This window comes from Psittacula echo (assembly GCF_963264785.1).
Source record: "Psittacula echo genome assembly, chromosome: 4".
Lineage (NCBI taxonomy): Eukaryota > Metazoa > Chordata > Aves > Psittaciformes > Psittacidae > Psittacula > Psittacula echo.
Window position 1 is genome coordinate 116,112,792 of NC_137738.1, and position 24,288 is coordinate 116,137,079.

Genomic DNA, 24,288 nt, shown 5'->3' on the forward strand with positions numbered 1-24,288 from the left:
ATATTCTGTCTGCTTTTCAGATAAATAATGCTATGGAGCACAGATTTCTCAAAGCACTCCTTGTAGCAATATCTTGGCCTTTTCCCAGAGAGCCCACAGTTAATGCACTCAGCACTGTGCGTGAACACTGGAATTGCTCTTTTCAGTGAAAATACTGTGCATTTCTCAACCGATTATTTTCATTTACAGTCCTAATGCCCCTATACCCAGCTCTGTGAGGTTTCTCTGAAATTCTCCACAGACTTTTTCCAGTCTTGACTAATTGAAGTAATTATGTCAGATTTCATTTCATCATTTGTCCACCTCTCGGGATCATTAATGTAACAAACAGCAGACAGCTATTAGACTTTTGCCATGCAGAAAGTAAATCAGTCAGTTTGTAGGCTATAAGAAGAAACTAAGGCAAGTTCAGACAAATTTCACTGAGGCAATTCACAGCATTACTGCTCTCAGGTATCCTCCCTCTCCTTTTGCGGGAGGTTCCTACCCCCACTGCTGTTGGCAGAAGGGAGCACACACACACACCCCAGCTGGTCCTACCCGCAATTCAATGCACTAGCTTAAAACCCAGAGAAGTTTGGTTTGCATGAATCCACAAGACTCTGATATGCAGCAAGATGAGATGCAGGCATGCAGCCCTTTTGGCAAACTCTGCTATAGCAGGGGTAATCTCCAAGAAGAAGAGGCAGACAGCTGGGACAAAAGGGAATACTGTAAAACTGTCACAGCTTTCTTCTTTATGACCAAGTCAAAGATGTTAGTATCATTAATTTGTGATGTAGTTTCTCAGCGAGAGCAGGCTCATGATTCAAGCTAACTGAAAGCTAGCCTAACATTGAAAGGGAAGTCTCAACCTTACTCAACACATGGTCCTGCCAAGCCTCTGCAGCAACATTAGCAACCACACAGTGAGAGCCTGACCAAAGCGATCCACCTGAAAGTTAACCATGAAAAACAAAGACAAACCCCAAACAACAAAAAACCTCACCTTGTTTTCAGAGGGGTCAAGGAATTAACCCAGCTCCCCACACATGCCAGCACTGACAGACACAAGAATGCTTGGGTAAGAGAAGGCAGGAGGGTCTGCATGTTTCAGCATCATCAGTCTTGCATCAGCTTGACCAGAAACATGAAGGATGAATAGAAAAACATGACAGAAGCATGTCAAAAGTGAAAACTCACCAAAGAGAAAAGCAGTTCGTTACCTCTTTCACTATGTGGCATTTAAATAGAGTTCCCAACTATCTCTTCTCCAGGAAGCAGTGAACCCTGTTCATACAGTTACCAAACTACAGCTTAATATTGTTTTCTTTAGCTAAGCTTCCTATAATGATGGAAAAGAATTAAGCACGAATTATCTGAAAACACATGAACACATGATTAAATGAAATTTAAAAGGATAATGAAATCAAAATCATCAGCAGGACAAGAATTACAACAAATGTAACATTAATTTGTGTTTTGGATGCGACTTCCAAACCAGGGTAACTATCAGCTGCTACCTAAAGGGGTGGCTCCTGCTCTCTTCATTCAAGTCCTGGCTATGTGCTCCTGCAGCATTTTTTGTGTCACACTTGGCAACTGTGTGGGTACAGGATGAGTTGGTTCAGTGAACTGACATGCCGGAAAATTAATCCTCCAATAAAAAACAGAGAAACCTCACAAATAAATGGTTTTCTGCTGGATCAAGTCAATGAACTAATTCATTCTTCACTGAAGAATCACTTGGCCCATTGTAACTAGAAAGGAAAGGAATATGTAGCTGGAACTAGAGGGGATGTGGACTGACCTTTTCAGTAGGAGCCTACCATTACAGCAGTTTAACTGATTTATTATATATACACACACATAGAGAGTTCCATGCCAAGATTAGCACTTACATAGTGTGAATTGTGCAATTGTATTTCCCAGCATTTCCTTCTTCCCCTACCCAATCTGATATTACTTAACAATAAAATAGTCTTTAAAGTATTTAAGATAACTAAGTTCCACATAAAGTCTTCTACTAATCTTTACAAATTGCTGCTAACTGAAGAAAGCTTTCATTCTGCCTTCCAAGAGAGACACTGTTCCAGCAGCACATACTCTAATGCTAAAGTCTCTTGTTAATTACAGCTGAATATATGTTTCAATCAAAGTACCAAAAACCTCTTCCCAGCATAAGCAAAATCCAATCCCATCATGCCATTTACGCTCTTCAAAGTTTTAAGAAAGAGAATTCTCTAATGTACTTGAAGTATGTTACAATGACACAGATTATGAAGTCAGACACGAAGATGAAATACTCTGCTTTTATTTGTCTGTTGGGGATTTAAACAGCACTGGGCATAACGCTAACACTTTTCTCCTTGTGTAACTATGTGGGGTTTTTTGTTTGGTTACTTTTTTAAGAGCAATATTCTGTTTGGAAAATAATCTTTATTTTTGTATGATATTTTGCATAATAGCAAGGCTCAGTGGAAATCCTAAGATCTTTTTAATCAAGACAGGAGCTCCTACTCCCCACTTTTTTTTCTGATCTCACATGAACAATTTTCACTTTAATATCATCATTAGCTTAACCTCCTTCGTGCTTTCCCTACAACTGCTTCCTCTCATAAATTCCTGCATAAAGCGATGTGGTTATCAATGAATACTCCATTGTTAGCACATTTTCAAATGCTCACAAACCTCCAATAAGCCTTCCACCCATTTCCATTTCCACTGTTTCTTCAGATAACCCATTTCCAATTTTCCATTTTAGCTCTTTACATAATAATCTTCAAGAAAATGTCGTCATTGACAAAGATGACTAATCTCTCCAGAGCTCTTATATATTTCCCTGGGTTTCCTTTTTTGCCATGTTCCCAAAACTGTCTTCTTTTTCAAGATAAAACTATTCAAGATTACAAACATAGTTTGGCAAAACAGGAAACAATGGGTTTATGTTTAAACTTGTCATTAATCAGCCAGGCTATTCTTCCATCTTCTCCCCGAGACTTACAATTTGCCTATGTATTTTCAATACCTTGCTGCATTGTTTTTTTAAGGGAGATTTCCCTTCCTCCAAAATTACTGCCTGCAGGAATATTATTACAACCCGATTTTTAGATATAGACCGAAACACCCATTTCTAACAGATTCTAGAAAGTAGAAAATTACAAATCAGTATTTTCTTCTATTTTATTTCAGCTCTATTCATTAGAATTTATTAGTTCATGCTTAATGCTAATTCGACAGACTGCCTAATCTACCTTTTCTGTCTTACAAGATGAATCACACAAGGCTTCAAATTGTTCCTCCCAGCAACTGATGCTAAGAGTTGTGCTTGTGAATATCTCAAAAGCAATCTAATTATGATCTTTGCTAAGATGCAGGATATAAGAATTCCATTTAATATCTGGCTACATCCCTTGAAACTCTTGGTTTAAGCAGAGTCTATTTCAGAGATACAGAGAAGAGCCTAAAAGACACTGAAACAGCAAAGAATAAAGTGCTGAAGATATGTGAAGGAAGAGAGTTGCAGCGAGTGAAAGAAATATGTATCAGGCTGACATAAAACTGATTCCAAGTAATGGGAAAGCATGGCATTGAGCCTGACTTGTCTTGACAGAGCTCAGGAATGAAAGCTTGACTCAAACCATAAACCAGCATAAAAGCAGCTTAAAAAAAAGGGGGGAAAAAAAGATTGTTAAGTCTTGACCAAGTCAATTGCAGTGACATTCAGCAACACTGAAAACTGGCAAAGTCTCCATTAACATATAGTCAACTACTTTTATAAAACACAGGCCCTCAAAACCAAGGGTGTGAGTTGATTAAACGCTTAAAAGCACTTGCATGCAACATTATGAAATTCTTCAAACCCAAACAACATACAGAGGAAAACAAAACATATGCCTCATTTTTAGCCCATGACAGAATACACTGGAGTATATCAACGGAAAGGTCTTCTGGGTGGTCTTTTGTGGTCTAGTTTAGAGTTCAAGCATACTCACTGCTAAACTGCACAGAGAAAAGTCCACATGCAAAGTGCAGGCCCTTAGCCCTTACTTGTGGAGTGCCAAAAACTTGAAATGACCTCTCAGTGGCAATTAAACACTCCTCCAGCTTGGCAAGGTACTCAACTGGAGTATATGACAAATCCAGTACTAATGTGCCGTAGAAATTCTGGATCAACAAAACAGTCTGAAGTGAGCCCCTTAAGTTAAGAGTGGTAGGAATTAAAAAGATACTCCAAAACATTTGTGGAGGGGCCATTCACATCTTGTTACTTTTTCACATAAGAGAAGATGGCTCAGGGATAACTTATTTTCTCCTACCAAGTTACTACACCAACTGTTCCAGCAGTTCTATGCACACATACTGCACTTGTAAGTAAAACAAACTCCCAAGATTTCATTGTTGCTGAAGTTACAATCCCACTAATATTTTTTTCTTAACATCAGAGTGTTTAAAGTCCCTTTTTAAACAACAAGGAGTTCCCACAGATCAAGCTCAATTTTTGAAATAGCCAAGCTGAAGTTTATAACATTGCCTTTTTCATCTACTGTCTTAGCATCATGTGAAAGAAACTAAAGAAAACATCTCCTCTTTTATTTGATGGAAAGATTAAAACCACCAAATGGGGAAACTGGGTATCTCATAAGAGATACTAGGCAAGAAAAAATAAGATAGCTATTTCTCAGTCAAAAAGCAGAAGCAGGATTATCTACTCAAAGCATCTAAGTAGTTTTCAAGACAATATTGAGAGAGTAATAACTTCCAAAATGGCAAAGTACTTCTAAAGCAGTTAGATATGTTCTGAGAGAGAGAAAAACATTTGCTGGGTCCTCTGACATTTAACGATACTTACTAATCTAGGAATCAAGATCATAAAATCTGCATTTAGTATAATAAATAAAACCACCCTGCTTGATATTAAAAAAATACTAAGTTGAAGGGCAGAAGAAAAACTTTTATTTTCAAGGGTCAAATATACTTTAATACATTTAAGATAAACTACTAAAATACACATAGCCCTCAGCATGTAATTCTGATTCTTGCTGCGAGCACAGCAGAGACTGCCTGCCCTATAGCCGGCCACCTGGGTCAGTGTGAGCACTCCTGAGACAATCAGCAGTTAACTGCTGCATAAAAACTATAAGCCTTTGACCCTGATCAAGCCTTCAGGATGAAATATTCAAGTAGAATTACTTATGGTATTTAAGTACACACCAGTGCCTTTTTCTCCATAAACGTTTAGGGATTTTTCTTCCCCAGCAGGGCTAGCTTTGATCTGTTTGAGTTGTTTCACAGAACAAGTGCTAAGAGAACATATAAGAGACCCCTGGACATTAAAAACTGCCCCATTATAATTTTGGAAAGTAAAAAGTTACAAGGACAAAATACAAAGACAAATCAGATTCTTAAATCGAGGAGCTAAAATCATACCTAGCTTTCTAAATATATGGTCTTTTTCTCTGAGCCTTATCTGGCTCAGAAAATGATGAACTTCCAAAAACTTCTCATTTTTGTCTGCTTTGAGCTCACTTCAGGATGTCTTTTTGAATACTTCAGCCCAACTGTAAATGTGACTTTCTGGTTTCAAGATGACAGTCACAAATACATGAATACCAGCATCTATCTATAAAAGTTTATCTTACTACTATAAACCAGAAAATTTATAGAACAGATTTGTACATACCAATACATCATTGTCGCATGTCCAATCACTTGGATTAAAGTCAAGTTTACTGACACACACTACAAATCTGTCTGGAAACACACGCAGGTCTATACAAAAAGAATTGAAAAGAAGATTACAAAAATCAGAGCCATATTCAAAACCATACATACTATCAACATATATGGATGTTATTTTGGCAAACAGAATAATTGAGGTTTTAAAGTGCACACTAACTCACTTTATGCACTCTAGTAGTTTCTTACCTACTCTCTTCAGCATCTCATCCCTCCGTTTGTTTTGGTTTTTTAGACCATTACAAATAAAATATAGAAATCAGTAAGTCAGAGCAAGTTTAGCTCCCAAGAGGACGGTCATGGCTGCAAATTACTCCACCTGCACCCCTGGACAAATACACCAGACAGAACCAACAGACAAAGCACTTAACGGTGATTTCTTTTGTGTTCTTCTGGTGATGAGTCCTTTCATCACAACAGCTGTAAATTATGTTTGGAATACAGCACAACATATTCAGCCAGGATTTGGCATAAAACTTCAGTGTAAGGCTAAGTGCTTCTAACTCTAGTGAGTTTTGAACTCATTAAACAAATTGGTTAACTGCTACTGAATTACAGATTTTACTCAAGATCACATGATTTGTTTTGAACACAACAAAGCTTCCAGTTACAAAGGATAAAAAATTGAAGGGTTCTCAGAACAGATCAGACCAAACTTTATTCAGTACCTAGCAATGCTATGAAGAGAGCATAGCTGGGTATTTTGTTATTTTAGTTATTATTTTTAGATTACTGTCTTTGTATCTTCAGCTCAGGTTTTTTTGCTGTTGGTTTTCAGTTTGATTTTACAAAAACAGAGCTATTAATTTTTGAAGTTTGTTATATTTCAAGACCAAGCCATAATGCCCTATTTTCTGGGACAAGAAAGAGATGAGGCATACAGAAAAAAAACATAAGGTTGACCTCATTTTTTGATGGAATATCTCCTCACAATGAATTGAGTATAGGCTTGTGCCAGTGATGATCAGGTCATCCATAAAGGTGCTTGCCTCTCTACAAGGTACTGTTTCTCCACCAACAGCCTATCTCCATTAGTATCTGACAAACCCTTCTGAGTGTGTACCAGCAGTGACTTTTCTTGAGTCATTACAATGAAAGACGGGGATGCTGAAACAGATTTGCCACTGGCTGAAAAAGCTTACATAGAGACCTGAGATGCATTCGTATGGCACAACAGCTTGTTAAGCTACTATAACTTGATGATGAACACAAGCCTTTCGTAATCCTTTCAGAAATATCAACTCTGTTAGCAAAACTGTGTCCAAGACTATTCTATCTCTGCTTGTATCCTCAAGACCTGAAAAACCACCTGCAGAGGTCTAGTACAATGGCTTTCAAACTGCAAGTAGTCTATGGACATCCTCCAAATAGGCTACAAAAGAAAAGCTGGAAACTGTTGCAAGGACTGAACTTAGTGACAGGACAAGGGGTAATGGGTTCAAACTTAAACAGGGGAAGTTTAGATTGGATATAAGGAAGAAATTCTTTACTGAGAGGGTGGTGAGGCACTGGAATGGGTTGCCCAGGGAGGTTGTGAATGCTCTATCCTTGGCAGTGTTCAAGGCCAGGTTGAATGAGGCCTTGGGTGACATGGTTTAGTGTGGGGTGTCCCTGCCCATGGCAGGGGGGTTGGAACTAGATGATCTTAAGGTCCTTTCCAACCCTAACTATTCTATGATTCTATTACGTGTGATTCCACTAACAGCCCCATAGGTAAGTTAAGTTTACTTCAGATACTGGGTGAGCATCACCAATTAAACTATGCAGGATTCTTCCATTAGGCTCAACATCTGGGTTTTGTTTGTGAAGGACTAGGTGTTATCTTACCGAAAGGAAACACTGGTGCCAATTTATTTATTTATAGGATATGTGCTTATTTTTCTACTTATTGGGAGCGAAACCCAGCAAAATAAAGCTCCTTTCCTGTTAGGAACTTCATATGGAAGCAAAGTTTTGACTGCAGCATCAGAGCATCTCTTTTTGGCAGCACTTGTAGGGCAAGCTCATTCCTGTTGGGCATTTTTATTGTTACATTTTATAACAATCTCACTTGCTGGCTAAGAAAATGAAGTGTCTTTGGGCATTCATTGGATTCTATTCGTAGGTTCAGAGAAGAAATTTGAGGAAATACTTTAAAACCACACTCCAATCACTTCAGCCAATAGGACTTAGAAAACAACTTGTCGGCATCTCAAGAGAGTTTTGAACATTTATGAATATAATGAATTCCTACCTAGATAAATCAGAAATTCTTTTAAAATATCTATTCAAATATTCATTATTTTTAAAGGCACCTGATTTATTTTGCTTTTTTTTTAATCAAAAGGTCAGCACACAAAGCAGTGATTGTTATAGGTCGTTTTCATTGCTGGTGGCAGGACAGGATTGATATCACTTCCTTACAGAGCATCCTGGCTTGAGAAAACATGAAGAAAAGGTCTGGTCCAATGACATCACCTGTGTAAAGGTTTTATAGCACTGAGGTGAATGAAAGCCTTTTCTTGCATACACTTGTATGGTACTGTTGATGTCACAAGACACTCGAGCAATAATGAAGTGATTCATACTGCAACCTCTGGTTGATTCACCCTGCAGAGACTCAGTAAAGTGCTGAGTCTCATCATACTGACAGAATTTGGTGTGGCTTAGCTGATCACCCTGGGGCAAGGCATACACAAATTTAAAATTAAGCTTTAAAAAAAAAGCCATCATATGTTAAAAAACTTATCTTTTTTTTTTTTTGTAGGAAACATCCTCTGAAAAATCCCCAATCAAAACCAAGCTCTGAAAGATATTTTGATTCAGGAGACCAAACTCTGACAAAGTATTAGTTTATGTTCCTTTTTTTCTCTCAGAAATGCAGAATTCTAAGTAGCACTATAAGAAACTGATTTCTTACCACGATAACGTCTCCCTACAGCACAACGGAGATTAACCCATCTCTTCATAAAGTAGGCAGTAATGTGCAAACTGTTGGCTGCAACATAAAACAAAGGGATAATAATAAGTGTAAAGGTATCTTGGGCATTCTGGTCTCAAAGTGGTGTACATCTGTGAAGGAAGGATTGAGAGAAAGCAGCAGCTCAAGAAAACAAAAAAAAAAAAAAGTAAGTTTAAAAGATAATTTTTAAAAGAAAATGCCCATTTTGAAGTATCAAGAAATTAGTATCTGAAACAAGGGAAACATTTTAAAACATTACTAACCACCAAGGTTCTGGTATCCAATCACAGAAATAAATTATCATTAATTAATTGATCAGTGCATTCATCTCCTTAACAGACTAATGTCATGGTCACTAGTCCAATAGAGTCCTATTCACCACGAGGTTTTCATACATATTCTACATGAGCACTATAGATGACCATGTACTAACTGACTTCTGGAGAACAGTGACATATTCAAGCCTGATAGGCAAAAGTCCCCCCAAAATATGAAATATCTTAATTATCTACAATTCCACTGAATTGAGAGATGCATATATTTAAAATCCTCAGTATCTACAAGTAGACAGAGCTAGCCCGGCCGATCCAGCAGAGACCTGAAACACAGAGGCTTCTTCAGTTTCTGTTCCTGAGAACGATATGTGTAACATAAGAAAAGGACAGAAAGGGTTATATCACAGCAAAGAGACTATTAGGCTACGGCTAAAGGAAATCAGCTTTTACTTTTGTTCTACTTAAATTCCCAAATGACCCTAAGTAAATCAGTTAGGACTTAATTCAAAAAGGTATTTAGCAACCTAACTCCCACTGAAACTCAAAGAAGTTAGCATCTGTGACTCCTCCTCCACAATCCTTCTGGATGCCTCACTAAAATGAATGTGCAGAAGAGGGTTAGTGGTATTTTCCCTAACTCTGATGGGTTTTGCAAGACTTAAATTATTTCTGCTTCCAAGGCAATCATACCCTATGTGCAATTACCACAGAAAAGTTAGCAAATAAAGTGCTACTGCTGTTCTTCTAATCTAACTATTTAAAAAGAAGGAAAGCCTGTTTGTCCCAGCCTCAATTTCTACTGAGCTAGTGCCAAGGCATGCCTTATTTCTAAGTATAAGCCCCAAAATGCATGCCCTCTCCTGCACTGGCTATAACACTCCTACAAGACCTCCTGGAGCTCACCATCAACTGCTGTTCAGTATCACCCCTCATTAAGAACTACAGTTATTGATCACAAGAATCCCTTTGAAATTTATCAACCATCTTTTTTTTTTTCCCCTCAGGAAGACATTTAAACTTTGACTTCCCTTTTGAGATCAAGTCAAGATGTGACAAGTTGAACCGTCCTTTAAAAATGATGAGCACTGGAAAAAAAATTGGATGTAATCCACAAGCCTTATTAACTGTGTATTTACGAGCACAATTAAAGAAAATGACTTTTAGATATTTCCTGTTTGGCATCCGTGATTCTTTAACATTGTGAGTAGGGTGAGCCAAATCAAAGAATACATAAATAAGTTATTAATGTGATAATAGCATTTTCCACCATGACCCTCAGCAATGCTGAAAAAGTAACATTGCTAAAAGTACATCTTTGCAAACGAATCTTCAAACATCATATATATATCTATCTTCAAACATTATATATAAAGAGTAAATACTAGAAGTGTTTCCACCTCCATTTGTCTAGGATATTCCAAATGTGTTTTTCTTGCGAGGAACTTAAAATGAAAAAGTGAATCTTTTGCTTTTCAAGGAAAAAGCATCATAATTCATTCCTGAAATTCTTGTGTGAATCAGTGACAGGTATATCTATTTATTTTTCTTGCTACCTTGGTATTCTCTGAGAGGTTGAGTGTTTAATCATATCTGATTGACTAATGGCCTGAACAAAGTTTCAGATTCCTCTTAAAGCCCTTGAGTCAGCTGGCTACTGTTCTCTGGAAAAGAACATCTACCTCAAATCTAACCGAATTCCTACTTATGTAAGAGACTGAGACACCTTTACACTGGTTTTGCAGTGTCAGCTCAGGTCTGAAGTCTTATAAAGCCTTCCCAGGGAGCTGCACCTGAGCCAATAAGCTTGGCCCAGAGGGACTAACACTAGAAAATAATTTTAGTTTCCATGGCTATTTATTACTTGACTTTGCTGGAAAAGCCTGAACAGATGATTTGCTGTTACTTACTGCTAACTGTGAGAAAGTTTTAAGATGCATTCAAGATACCAGTATCTTGAAAGCATCACACAGCTACGCTAATCAAATGTTATGAAAGCTTCTTGTATGTGACATCTGATCTAATCCATAGTCAGCTGGAACTTGCAGAACTTCCCTAGTTTTAAAGTTGCCAGAGTTACTGCAGAACTATAAAAACTGTGATATCCTCTTTCTGCTTCCTTCAAGAGAAATATATGATCTGATTAACCATTCTGCTTCATGAAATAAGAAACCAAAAAATAAACCCCACAAGAAAACCTTCTTATCTGACAACCTCATGCAACTTGCAGCTTTTTGAACTTTCTACACAGTTACTCAGCATGAGTCTAAGTCTCTTCTCAGTTCCAGACTTGTCCACCATCAACGCTGTTTATATACCAGCACATACTAATGTTGGCTTTGGGCAAGCTGTGGGTTATGCTCCAGGGAAGACAGCCACTGTATACCCAGCAAGGAGCAAAAGCTGCTGTTCATGATACCTGGAAGAAGAGACCAGCTGGTATGCACCAAATGATCCATCACTAACTCCTTTTAAGCACAACATAGAAGTTTCAACATTAAGCTACATACAGTGTTTTGCAGTCAGTAATGTAGTAAGAAAGTTCACAGATCATAGGCTCAGCAAACCCACATGGCCCAATCTTCAGTTTTCTCTTCATCATTCAATGTAGATTACCAATACAGAAACAGAAATAAAACTGGTGTTAGTGATTTGGAGCTCTGTTTTTCTTACTTCGAAACTGTTCACCTAAATCACCAGATCCAGTTTCCAAAAAACAAACAAGAATAAAATAGAACACCAAGACAACAAAAAATCTCCAAACCCAACAAAATAGAGCTTGAAACCAAACATATGACTGACTAAAAGTGGTTCTAGAAAAGCCAGATTTCAGTTTCAATGAGTGATGCCTTTTAAGGGAATGGTAATTTGCCCTGCTTGTTATATTTCATAGTCCCACAACACCGAGAGGAAGTATCAGACACTGACTCTTTACTGTAAGACTATCCAGCAACACTTGTTTTCCAAAGCAGTCACAAGCCAAGCTGACTTGTGCTTCCAGAAAGCTGCCAAGAAGAGGCTGTGGTACAGTGTGGAGCAATGGGAAGCCCTCTCCCACGGCTATTAGGGACCATTCATCTGGGAGCCTGGGAAAATGCCTCTGAGGTGCTGAGTTATCTGCAGCAGCCTGGCAGGTGTTCCCTTCCCAGCACAATCTGGCACCTGTGGCTCTGCAACTAAATTCAGGCTTCTCCAAAGCCACGGTATGAGCTTAAGAAGGCCGACTGCCTCACAAACATTTCCGTATCTGACAGGCACCTATTTCTCATCACTCAATATTTTTAGATCATCTTTTAAAAAAACCCCTATTTTTTCCCTCCCAGCCCAGACATTTCACATTTAGGACAGGTTGTTCTGGATTAGGACTGTCTGTAAGCTTGGAAACTAACAACAAAATAAATCATTGCAACATACAGATATTAAAAAAATATAGGAGGATGAATTCCTTATGTTACAATATGAAACTAAATACACAGGTGCATTAGACTTCTGAAACACTATATTGTACATTAAAAAAGAAATCTACATTTTACTTATGCTAGATTAATTATTCCACACAGATTAAGCTGTACTAGTAATAATGTTTACAGTATATAGAGCTTTTCATCTTCAAAGTGCTCTACAGACATATTATTACACTGCTTTTTACCAGTCATATTTCTCCACTTAGAATTATTCACCACTAAATCCAAATTCCTGATCCGTTTGTAAACAAAAGCCAAAAGGAACATTTTATTCCAAACCTCCTGCTAATGGTGCAGCTTTCCTTTTCCCAAAACATGTTCATGTGCTCCAGAGTAGGCTGCCATTGCTAACTTAGGGGAGATTCAAACCAAATGCTGACATGAAAGGTTAAGTCCAAGTCTAGGACACACCAGCAGGGACAGCAGATACAAAAGGCTGTCAATGCTCCTTGAGCTTTTTCAGTGTTCAGAAGGGATACAGAATTTCTGCATCAACTTAGAATATCCCTCCCCCTCCCCCCCCCCCCAAAATAACTTTGTGGTTAATGACAACAAGAATTTTCATCCAGTACAAATTGTGATACCCCAAATAGCTGGATTTGGAACAACTTCACCAGCTCAGGATGACATCCATTCTTATCCATTCTTTTCCATTCTTTCCATCCCTTCTGCCTTCAGTTCAAAGAATTGTTAAATTATTTTTTAACATTTTCATTATTTCAAGTGCTTATCACCAGCAAGTACACAGGAAAACGTAAAATAAAGCCTATAAAACACAACAACAAAAGTTTAATAACTAAGATAAACAGACAGGCCACTAAATTTATATACATCAAGTAAGGACTGAACAAAAAAAGGGTCTAGTATCGAGTGAGTGAGTATTGCTGCAGGGTCTCATCTTGCAAACTCTTACACCTGCAAATAAATTCAGTGATGTAATTTGCCTCTGTCTTTTTCCAAGTGCCTTTCAGTCAGCTTAAACCAAGTATAGACAAAACCAGATTACCGACTTTTTTCACCACCTTCTTTCACAATTTTGTTAGTACTAGTGCTAGTTTTCTACCTGCTAAATGCTCTGAACACAGGACAGTTGCCAACACAAATAGGTGACAGATCTGTCCCATCAAGGACCTGGGGACAAGATTTAGTTCCTCTCAGGGAGCAGGGCTATGACTGAAAAAAAGACACTACCCTTTTAATAAATCTGATCAAGACAAGGATGAGAAACACCTAGCAGAATCCTCTCTGCTATCAGAACTCTGATAGCTGGCTGTTGCACACTGTCTAAACCCTTTACAATACAAGCTGTTAACAGTGAAACTGGACTGAGCCATTCTGTGAAATCCAAGAGTAGGGTTGTAGGGCTCTCCTCTAGCAGGAGAGGTGCAGAATTCACTCTGAAATCAAACATATACTGGTCAAACTGGATCCAGTATAAGGCATTTCTTAGCCTGTTTGTCATGGGCATTCTGGAGGGAAGAACAGAGAAGTAAAGCATGTACAAGACCATCTGGCTGCAAGATGATACGAAGACAGGCTCAGAAATCTGGGGCTGTTCAGCCTGGAGAAGAGAAGCTGCATAGAGACCTCAGAGTGGCTTCCAGAATATAAAGGGGGCCTACAAGGATGCTGGAGAAGGACTCTTCCTCAGGGACTGTAGCGATAGGACAAGGGGCAATGTGTTCAAACTTAAACAGGGGAGATTTAGGTTGGGTATAAGGAAGAAGTTCTTTACTGTGAGGGTGGTGAAGCACTGGAACAGGTTTCCCAAGGAAGCTGTGAATGCCCCATCCCTGGCAGTGTTCCAGGTCAGGCTGGACAGGGCATTCGGTGACATGGCCTAGTGTGAGGCGTCCTTGCCCATAGCCGGGGGGGAGGTTTGAACTAGATGATCTTTCAGGTCTTTTCCAACCCAAACCATTCTATGACAAATGCACCTGATGGTCCTGAGAACACACCAGCTCTAAAAGAGGAAGACCATCTTCCCCTCACTAATACCTGAGATGGAGAGGCAAGCAGATCCAGGCCTGAAAAACAACTCTTAGGTTACAGCCTCTCAATACTCATGCATAATGTATAAGCAGTAACAGCTAAAAACACCTGCTAATGCAGTCAAGCAGATAAACTAGAGCAATATATTTGATGGTCATTAGTGTACCATTATCATAGACAACTGTTTTCTAACAGAATACAAGATTTGATTTCATCCTTTTGCTCATCTCAGACTCAGTGACCATATTATTAATTGCACATGATGTGCTTTAACAAATGAACTGAAAGCCATTTATAAGCTCTCACTGGTTTGAACGTATAAACTGTGTTCCAGGCGCAGCCACGTGCCTGGACTTCTTTAACCACTGGGACGAGCACAACAACTGAGAAAGGCTGAGAAAGGCATCTGTTGCTACCAGCCAAAAAGCAGAGAGAATTGGGAAACAAACCCTGTGGTAAATGTTGACAAATGAGCAGCAGAGAAGAATCTGAAGTCTCTTCAAAGTGCCTGCATCGCCATGAAGGAGCAGCTTGGTTAAAAACTGTCTGCCGCCACATTTGCATGTTGACCTTAGCATCTCCTCCGAACTGGCCAGACACAGCTGTATCCAAATGGAGCAATTTGACTTACATCACTGAATTTGTTGCAGTGACAAAAGTAAGGTAGATTCTAGCTGAAATGAAACACAGACACTGTGATGGTGACAAGTTTGATTTCCAAGGCACCAGGGAATGCACAGTCACTTTCAAAGCACATACCTCTTTCAAAAAATACGTCCTTTCAGCCTGTCTCTAGGTTTTTTATTCCTTGAGGATATCCATGAGCTTCACACATTTTTTTGATGCCAAGAAATACTTGAAAAGGGAGGATTTTGAATTTTACAATATGAAGCAGTCTCTTTCAGCACAAAAACCCAATCAAAATGTGGAAATGAGCTTTTAGAATGGAACAGACATGACTGGTTCCTCTCACTGTTCATTAGAACAACATAATTGTGGGTGCCAATACTATGATGCTGAAAGATTTTCAAATAAAGTCAAACCCTTCACAGGTCTCCAGGCTCTACTTTTTTTTCCCTGGCAATAGGAAATAACTTCTGCAAAACTTCTTCCCTGAGAGGAAACAGTTTTAACCCTATAGTTCCTACAGCTGACAAGACTTTCATCTTCGACCGAGAACAAGGTCTCTAGGCAAGGGTAGCTTAAAAAAGTCAGGATTATATTGCATCACATGGCTACAAATCCTCTTGGTTTGGTGAAAAAAGCCCAGCAGTCTGTCACTGGAGACATGATGTGAGACAATGAGTAAAAAAGCTCATAGAAGTGGGTATCTTCAGCAGAACATCAGCTGGCATGAACGTGAAAAGGTTAGATGTTCCTGTCCAAAGCAAGGAGGTTGGAACTAGACAATCTTTAGGGTCCCTTTCAACCGCAACTACTCCATGATTTTATGATTCAAAGCTAATCTTGACATATGGCAGCAACAGATGTTGTCTCCTGCTAGGATAGCCTGGTGGAGCCAAGAGGTGGATGTTCATGGTCATGAGTCTTCTTTTCTTCTACCCTATCGTCTAGAGGACACTTCAAAAGAAAGTGAGTTCTAAGAGACACGTGTGGACTTGAACCAGCATGTGTTTCTCACTGAACAAAGCAAGCTGTGCCAAAGGTTCAGAGATTTTTGTCTCTTCACATAACAGACTCTCGTTAGGTTTATAACAGCTCAGAATATAAGGAAATTCTGAAGCATAACAAATAGATGGAAAGTCACCACAATGGAGTCTTCTGTATTTTCTCTTTTTAAATGCTGGCAAATAGCCTGTAATTAAGTCAGTTGCTGAAAGGCTCTATTGCCAAGTAAGTGTCAATCTCTTTCTGCTCTCACAAGTTCTGATGCAAAGAGGACACCAAAAAGACAAAGAACACCACATGATTGTGATCATCAGATCAGCTCTAACAGTGAAGCAGGTGCCAGATGTGGTGCAAATAGCTAGAGACTGACTGTAAAATCATACATCACAGAATGGTTTGGGTTTGAAGGGACCTTAAAGATCATCTAGTACCAACCTCCTTGATATGGGCTGCTACAAATCATTTGTAACTGCTCATTTTAGCTTACTCAAGAGTGTAGTGCTACAAGCGACCACCAGCATTACACAGCTCAGTATCTTGCAGTTTCTGGCATCACTGTGACAGATGCTAAGTCCAAAAAAGTACACAGAACATCCTCCTTCTCAATATTAAATAACAAATTTGAGGTGTTTTATACAAAAGGCCAAAACCCATGAGCCTGTCTCCTGTCAAGGGAAGATAACTGAAAAGAGCAGACAGGCAATGCTCATATCCTATGACCCACATCATGCAAAAACAAGAAAGAAAACTGCCCTCCCTGAACTACTTACACAGGGAAAGTATGAACAACTTTTCTTCGGGAATTGGCCTCCATCTCTCTCTGGACAGATTTCTGTAAAGCCTCATACAAATTTTCCAAATATAAATAAACCCACAAAAATGTTTGCAATTTAAAAAGTGAATTTTCTCTCTACCTTTGTCATATGATAATGAAACTTCAGAACAAAAGAACAAAGGAAAATCTTATTGTGTAATATGGTAACATAGAAAGTTTAAAAGACACTCCTATTCGTATTTAACCGTGAAATTACACCCACAGTTACTTCCAGTTAAAAAGAAAACAGAAAGAACTTCAATGTTCAACACATATCTATTATGATTTTGTTCTTCCTTAAGTCTTAATGACAATTTTTGTTTTTCTTGGACTGCTGGGGATAGTTCAGGGACATTGAGGCTTTCAGGGAATGCAAGGGTTAAAGATGTGCAAAGCAGATTTTCTCACAGTTTAAAGAGAGCAAAACAACACATTTAGGAAACCAGACAGCTAAAAGGTCAAAACGTTACACTTCCAGGTCACACTTCTGGTTGCAATTAAGTAAATTCCTCTAAGCATTTCCAGGGAAATCATATTTCTTTTAGGTTTTCTTTCAAATCCATATTCTTTCTTGCTTAGGTTGTAACCAAAACAATATTGCTTTCTCTAGAAGCATTTAATAAAGAGTACTTTATTTTCTTTTAAAGGAATCTGATATTTTAGCTCAAAATAAAATTCAAACCCCTATTTTTTCCATTTTATTTAATATATAGTTGAGCTAATTAAACAGGCAAAAGGAGCTATCAAACCTGGTTAATTTTAAATATAGTCTTTCTTTTCCCCAGGGAAATCATATTTCCCTTTCCATCCATGTTCACGATCTGTATTTAAGAGGGCTTTGTTTGGATTTTCTGGGATTTTTTTTTATTAAATCAAGCTATTTTTCCCCTCCCATGCAGTTATACAAAAACACCTCAAACTTATGATGCTGACAACGGTCCTGATGCAAAACGCTTACATGCCTGCTAAAACATATCATAGAATCATAGAATGGCTTGGGTTGGAAAGGACCTTAAGATCATCCAGTTCCAGCCCCTCTGCCATGGGCAGGGACACCTCACACTAGATCATGTTCCCCAAGGCTCTGTCCAACCTGGCCTGAACACTGCCAGGCCTGGAGCATTTACCACTTTTTTGGGCAACCTATTCCAGTGCCTCACCACCCTCATGACTCCTATCACTGCCCAGCAAGACCACTCAAGTCTGAAAACACAGAATTTCTGTTGCAGTATGAGATTTTCAGAGATCTTTCTTCAGAAGTCCCAAACACAAAGCCACCACAGCTGCACACAAACACAGCATGCTCTGCACATGGACAACAAGCACTACAGAAGTGCAGTGTGTGTGTTTTGCAATGCACAACCTGATATGCATCTGAACAACACAACCCACTATGTATGTCAGCAAGTAATATATGCAATCATAGGTACCCAAGCTGAAAAAATTAAATCTTAAAGGTATACCATGCCTTATAAAAGCTATAACTAAACCCAAAAGATACAACCAGATTCTGACATCATTTGCAAACACTTTACTTCAGCAGAATGCGTAAATTATGATAAGCTACTCTCACTATCCTGGTCTAGTGGAAGTGTCCCTGCCCATGGCAGGGGGGCTGGAACTAGATGATCTTTAGGGTCCCTTCCAAGCCAAACCCATCTACGATCTGTAGCACATTCCAGGCAGCACAGCCTTTGAGTTATCCCACACGTGTATTCATAAAGGTCAGACTGCTAAGGCAAGTCAAGTTGATCATACTGACCAAATAATTTCTTCTCTGGTATTTTAGACATTCCAACACAAGGAATCTGAGCATTAAACAGACCACAGAATCTATAAAAATCCTTCTAGTAGAAATCCTATTTGCCATGTTCACAAAGGATGGGAGAAGATAATTCAAAGTCAAGCTTACACTTCAGAAGATCTCAACTGAAACAGTGAGCACACAAAACCCCCCTCTAAACCTATCTGCTACCTATTCCAGCTGTGCCTAGTGCTACTGGTCCATAGAAGCTGTACACTGACACTCCTATCCTCCACATTCCTGCTTCAAAATGACTATAGAAGCTTTACAAAGCTCTACAGAGCACACAATAAAGAGTACCTTCAAGAGGAACACATGTTACAAAGAAGAATCAGACTCTCAAATAAGAAATGGTAAGTGCTTAGGGACAGATTCATTCCATATGGATCCCAAAAATGCTGAATTTCCAGTTGGGACAAACAGATGCTCAGGGCTCTTTGGCTCTTTCAACAGGTAGCTGTGTTTCGCTGGCCTAGATGAGAGTCACTTTGATATTCTCAAGTGAGTGTCAAGTCAGAAATGAAAGGTGGGTTCATCTTGCTCAACTTGCATCAAACTAACATCCCAAACCTCATTTTTACCTGCTGGAGGTTACTTGCCTCTTAACTTCTAGCCAGCTTTGATAAACTGAAAGATGAAGCATAATTCCACTCTGTAAGTACACACAATTAATGGATACTGACTTTTTTACCTAACTACAAAATGAAAAGTCCAAAGATAAACTTTATATTTGCCTAACAGAAAAATTATTATGCAGAAGCACTTGTATGCTATAGAAGGACCTTTATAGCTTATATAGGTGTGTAAGACAGTAGCTATCCACCTTTGTGCATGCATGCATAAAAACTCATCTTTTTTGTACATACACATGCTTAAAGAGTAATTTTCATAGTGGGGTTTTTTTCTATTCATCAAATAAAATATGGAAACAAGAGATAAATGATGGAAACAAGATGGAAGCAAGAGAAAGAACCAGAATGAATGAAGGCAGGTGATAATTCAGGGTTAGAGGTCAAGGCCTTTCAAAACCAACACCAAATTCTGTCTTCTCACAAAAATACACCACGTTAAACAACTCTCCTATTTTTTTAAATAAACGACACTTCTTTTCAAAACAATACTAACTATAAAATCACTTAATAAAGTGCATCTTTAATATACACTATTTCATTTCCTATCCAAACCATAAATAACTTCACATGGCAGCAGCAGCTAGGAAAGAAGTGAAGTGAGGAGAATGCATTTAACCCACCTGGTGCTGCAGCTACAAAAGTCTCATCTAAGACAGGGGTAGCAACTGCTAAAGTCTCTGCAAATATCAGTGTAATAACAGGAAAAGTATATCCTTCAACCTAGAAAGCACAGAGCTTTCTCTGACAATCTGTGGAACACACCAACTCTTTCTGACATACTGAGTTTTCCATTTATAGTGCAGGTTATCTTCCACAAAAGGACAATGACAAGCAAGGCCATACTGGGTAAGATCAAAGGTCCATATAGCAAAATGCCTGACATATTAAAGTCACTATAAATGGCTACAAGGAGAGACTAAATACAAGAACAAAGCACATGTGCTTATTTCCCCAGTATTCTCCCAGACTCCAAGCACTCTCAACTAAGGCCTTTTTTGAACCAAAAGAGATTTGTGAATCCTGTACCCTCCTCGGATTACTCTCCCATGTTTCTCATGGACTCAGCGTAAGTTTTTAACATATCCATTATTCTTTGGCAAAGAGTTCCACAGTTCTGCTAACTACCACAGTGCGTCCAGTACATTCATCTGATGCCCTCTTGCTCTCAAATTGGAAGAGAGAATAAATTATTTCATAGATCTCTGTTGCGTTCCCCTTAATTCATGTATTTTCCAGGCTAAGAGTCCTAGCACACTTAACTGTTTCCCTGTATTTCATAAGTCTGCTGTATTGCATTTCCTCATGTTGCATCATCTTTGCTGCCCTTCTTGGGAGCTCTTCCCAATACTATAGTATTATAACCTAAGGTAAGAAAAAAAAAAATCACAAAAAAAAAAACTTTCCCAAACAATGCATAATTACGTGGGATTTTGCCTTTGTCAAATATCCTCTACCCTGAGAAAAGAACAACCAACCAAATAAAAATTCATATATAAACCCTTGAATTTCTGGAAGAAAAATCCTTTGGTGGAAAAAGAGATGCCTTTATTCCCCATTAGCTGGCTGTAAAAAAAATGAGGGGGGGAAGTAATCTAAAGCAAATACAGAAAATATTAAGTACAAAATACTAATAAAAATGTTTTTCGTAAGTTATTGCATAAGTTATTGTGTACTTCAGGGAGCTGTGAGACTCTGTTTGTCACTGACAAGTTGAAAGTTCACAAAGATCTGCGGAACTTGGCCACAAATCCAAAGTCAGTCCGTTGTAAAGAAGGTGCCTCATAATTCTTTTGAGAGACAGAAATTACAGTGTGCAACTACAAACATCAAGGTTCATTTAAAAGACTTCTGTCCTCCTCAGTCCCCTCTGGTAGCTGATGTGCCGTAGCTTACCTCTCCCTCCAGTTTGCTCTTTAAGCAAGGTAAGTGAAATGATTCTAGTTAAAACCAAAGAAAACTTGGTTTCACAGCAGAGGAGAAAGAGTTAATAGCTGAGAGGGTGGGAATAAATCAGTTTTGCTGCTACAGGATTGTAACATGGAACATACCCTATGAACATCTTACACAATTCCCATTCTACAGTAATAGTGAACACTCCCTAAAGCAAACTAGGGCAGTCTGAAAAGGGTGTTCTCCTTAAAAACATCATAATGTTCAAATTAGAATGCAAGGCCAAAGCAGTTTGGAATATTTACCATCATGATTTATGGTATGGTTTTTGTGTGCTTACAGGAGCCAAGCTCAGTTTCATAAGAAACAGAAATTATTTGCTTATGAAATTGCATCTTATGCATTTTTTATACTAAATAAGACATGAACTTTAACTCCAGATCTCAGTAAGGCTGAACTGTTCATAACAGTACTTACACTTCTTCCAGTTTCTCATTTTAGGAAGCTTATCAGAAGTTAATGTCTGAAAATGTAATGACTTAAGAGTTCTACCTGCTAATAAAGTTCAACCATTTTAGCAAAAAGCAACCAGGGGAAAAGATGGACAGGCACACACACACACAGAGGGAAAACATGATCACAGTAAGCCCCATTTCCTTAGAAAACTTGGTTAAAAGTATAAAAACAATATACATAATCCCAGAGACAGCAGATAACATCAAGCTGGGGAGCTCACTGTGCCATGTGACAGCATGCTCTCTATTATTTTCACTGTAGAAGAGACAGTACAATAAAAAGTACCTGAAATCAGAGCAAAAATGTTCTACTTTCAAGCCAAGAAAAACAAGATAGATGCTAGGGAAGGCATAAGAAAAGATCTGAAAATTACTCGTAGGATAAACAGTTAACTTCTTTCTCTCTCAAGAGGGGGAAGAAGTGAGTTTACAAGATACCTTCTTCCTTCCTTCCTTCCTTCAATTTCTAATGTGGACATTTCTCCCAGCCGTACTTTCTTTCTGTGTCCGTGTTAATTTTCCACGGTCCTCCCTTTGTCATTCTCCTGTATTTAGTACCTCCACTCAGTCCTCAAGCCTCTTGTTACTTAATTCTCATTGCTCTTAATCAAAACGAACCACCTTCTGCAGAACATGAAAGAAACAGGATCTGCTTTTAACTGAAGTCTACAGTAGGTGATGATTATGACACACTAACATGCTTAACATCATCACTTAAAACCAGTATCTGTTACTGAGTAGCACAAGTGCTGCCAAGTGAAAATGTGTGGCACATATATGTTAAAAATATTTAAATATTATGTATTTGTAGAGTGAAGCAGTGGGGGTTTTAAATGCAAGAAATTCACTAATATGTGGGGGTTGGTTTTGGAGGGCTTACATTGAACTTCAAATAATGCAAGTGAACCATACCTGATCGATGCCTTTCTTGCATGATTTTGGCCTTGCATGTTGGATACAGGCAAAATGTAATCTTTAAAAATCTACCCCACTTTACTTTTCTCTTAAAAAAATAAACCAAATCAAAATCAAACACGTTTGGACATTAATTAAACACAGGAAACAGAGAGTTTATACCAAAGCCTATGTCCAAAGACTAAATTAAAGCTTACTTTGGCAAACTGTTCATACTAGCCATTTGGGAGGGGTGGGGAAATTGTTCAGACAGAAGGAAGAATAGGAAGAACTTGCTTGTCTTGGCTACTTTCTCTCATTTTTCCATTCTTTCTTTCTTTCTTCTCCTGTGTGTAACACCCACAGATTTCCTAATGAGATGGTATGCGACCCACCACACACTGCTCTGTGGGTGTAACTTAAATGAAAAAGAAATGTAAATTAACACGTAACTTGCAAGGTTATTTATATTATGTGCCACAAAATCGAAAGGTGCTATTAAATAATATTGGTATTAAACATAATGTTAATACTAAAAAGAAATTGATAGGTGAAAATTTTCTCTTCAAAATAGGTATGGTAGATAGCCAGCTTGCCAATAGTCATCTCTGCTCAGCAGCTCTAGACAGCAGGATGAGATCTGCTCATCAAAGTAAAGTAGCTTGGCTTCTATTTCTGAAGAAAATCTTAATACATCATGTTTTGATATTGGAGGGAATTTAAAATCTTACCAATACTGGTCTAATAATTCTGATTCTAATCAATTTTGAATAGATCCTGCAATGTGGAGAGCAAACTAATTATAACTGACCTGATGCAAGTTCAAATAGGGGTGGAATGCTGACCTGGGATACTTTAAGTAGTAAATAACCAGATAATAAGCATCTTCATGTTCCTTCTATAGATACACCCTTACAGTAGTGGGGGTTTTACAGCAGTGAAACTCTACATACAGACTTGCATAACTTCGAGCAAAAAGAAACCACATTCAGTTTGAAGAGTTCAAAAACTTTCAATAACCTCCAAACGCAACAATAGCTGCAAGCTTACGCATTTCATCAGCAGCACCTACAGTATGTGTACAGAGTTAGCCACGTACCAAGCTCGGGCATTTCTTTGTATACTACAAAACAGTGTCAGCCAAATGCTGGCCAGCTATCTTGCCCTTCATCTGTTTGTGAGAAAACACAAACGCATCTCATTGTACTCCACAAACAGGCCCTGTGATTCTAGAGAGGAAGGCAAAACACATGAGGTTTTGGAGCCATGTTTGAATGGCTCCAAAACCATTAATTTGAATGATGATAACTGCTAGAGACTGTTAGGCTTGTAGCTCACCTAAAAGGGTCAGTCCCTTAGAGGTAGGTCCCAGTTGCTCCAGTGAACACCCACCTATTCTGTTATTTCCTTCTCAGGTAAGAACAGACTTGAATGTAACTTGAATAAACTTGATTCTTGGACACGAACAAAGCACTCCTTTCTTACAAATTACAGCCCTGAGCAAAACAGGCTGAGAGAAGAGGAAAGATGGATTTGGAAGTTAAGTTCAACATGAATGTTCGTTATCACAGTTTTTCTCCTTTATTTCTTTAGTGTTAATTAATGACGGTGGGATTAACTGCAGATAACTGATGGAACGGGAATTCTGGCTTATCCAAAGTAAATATTATTTAATCTAAAACTGTCACAGATATTACTGTTGATCTCCTCGAGTGCTTAATGT

The 24,288-nt window shown here is 38.4% G+C and overlaps 1 protein-coding gene across 2 annotated transcripts in view; it reads right to left on the reverse strand.

Annotated features, from left to right (window-relative positions):
* The window catches only part of SLX4IP (SLX4 interacting protein), an 81,036-nt gene that overhangs the window by 10,067 nt on the left and 46,681 nt on the right, over positions 1–24,288 (reverse strand). For both annotated transcript variants that reach the window (XM_080616841.1, XM_080616842.1), the window contains 2 exons: positions 8,618–8,695; positions 5,663–5,751 (listed from right to left, as the gene is read on the reverse strand). In XM_080616841.1, coding sequence (XP_080472967.1) covers positions 5,663–5,751; positions 8,618–8,695 — 167 coding nt within the window. The remainder of the gene's footprint in view (positions 1–5,662; positions 5,752–8,617; positions 8,696–24,288) is intronic.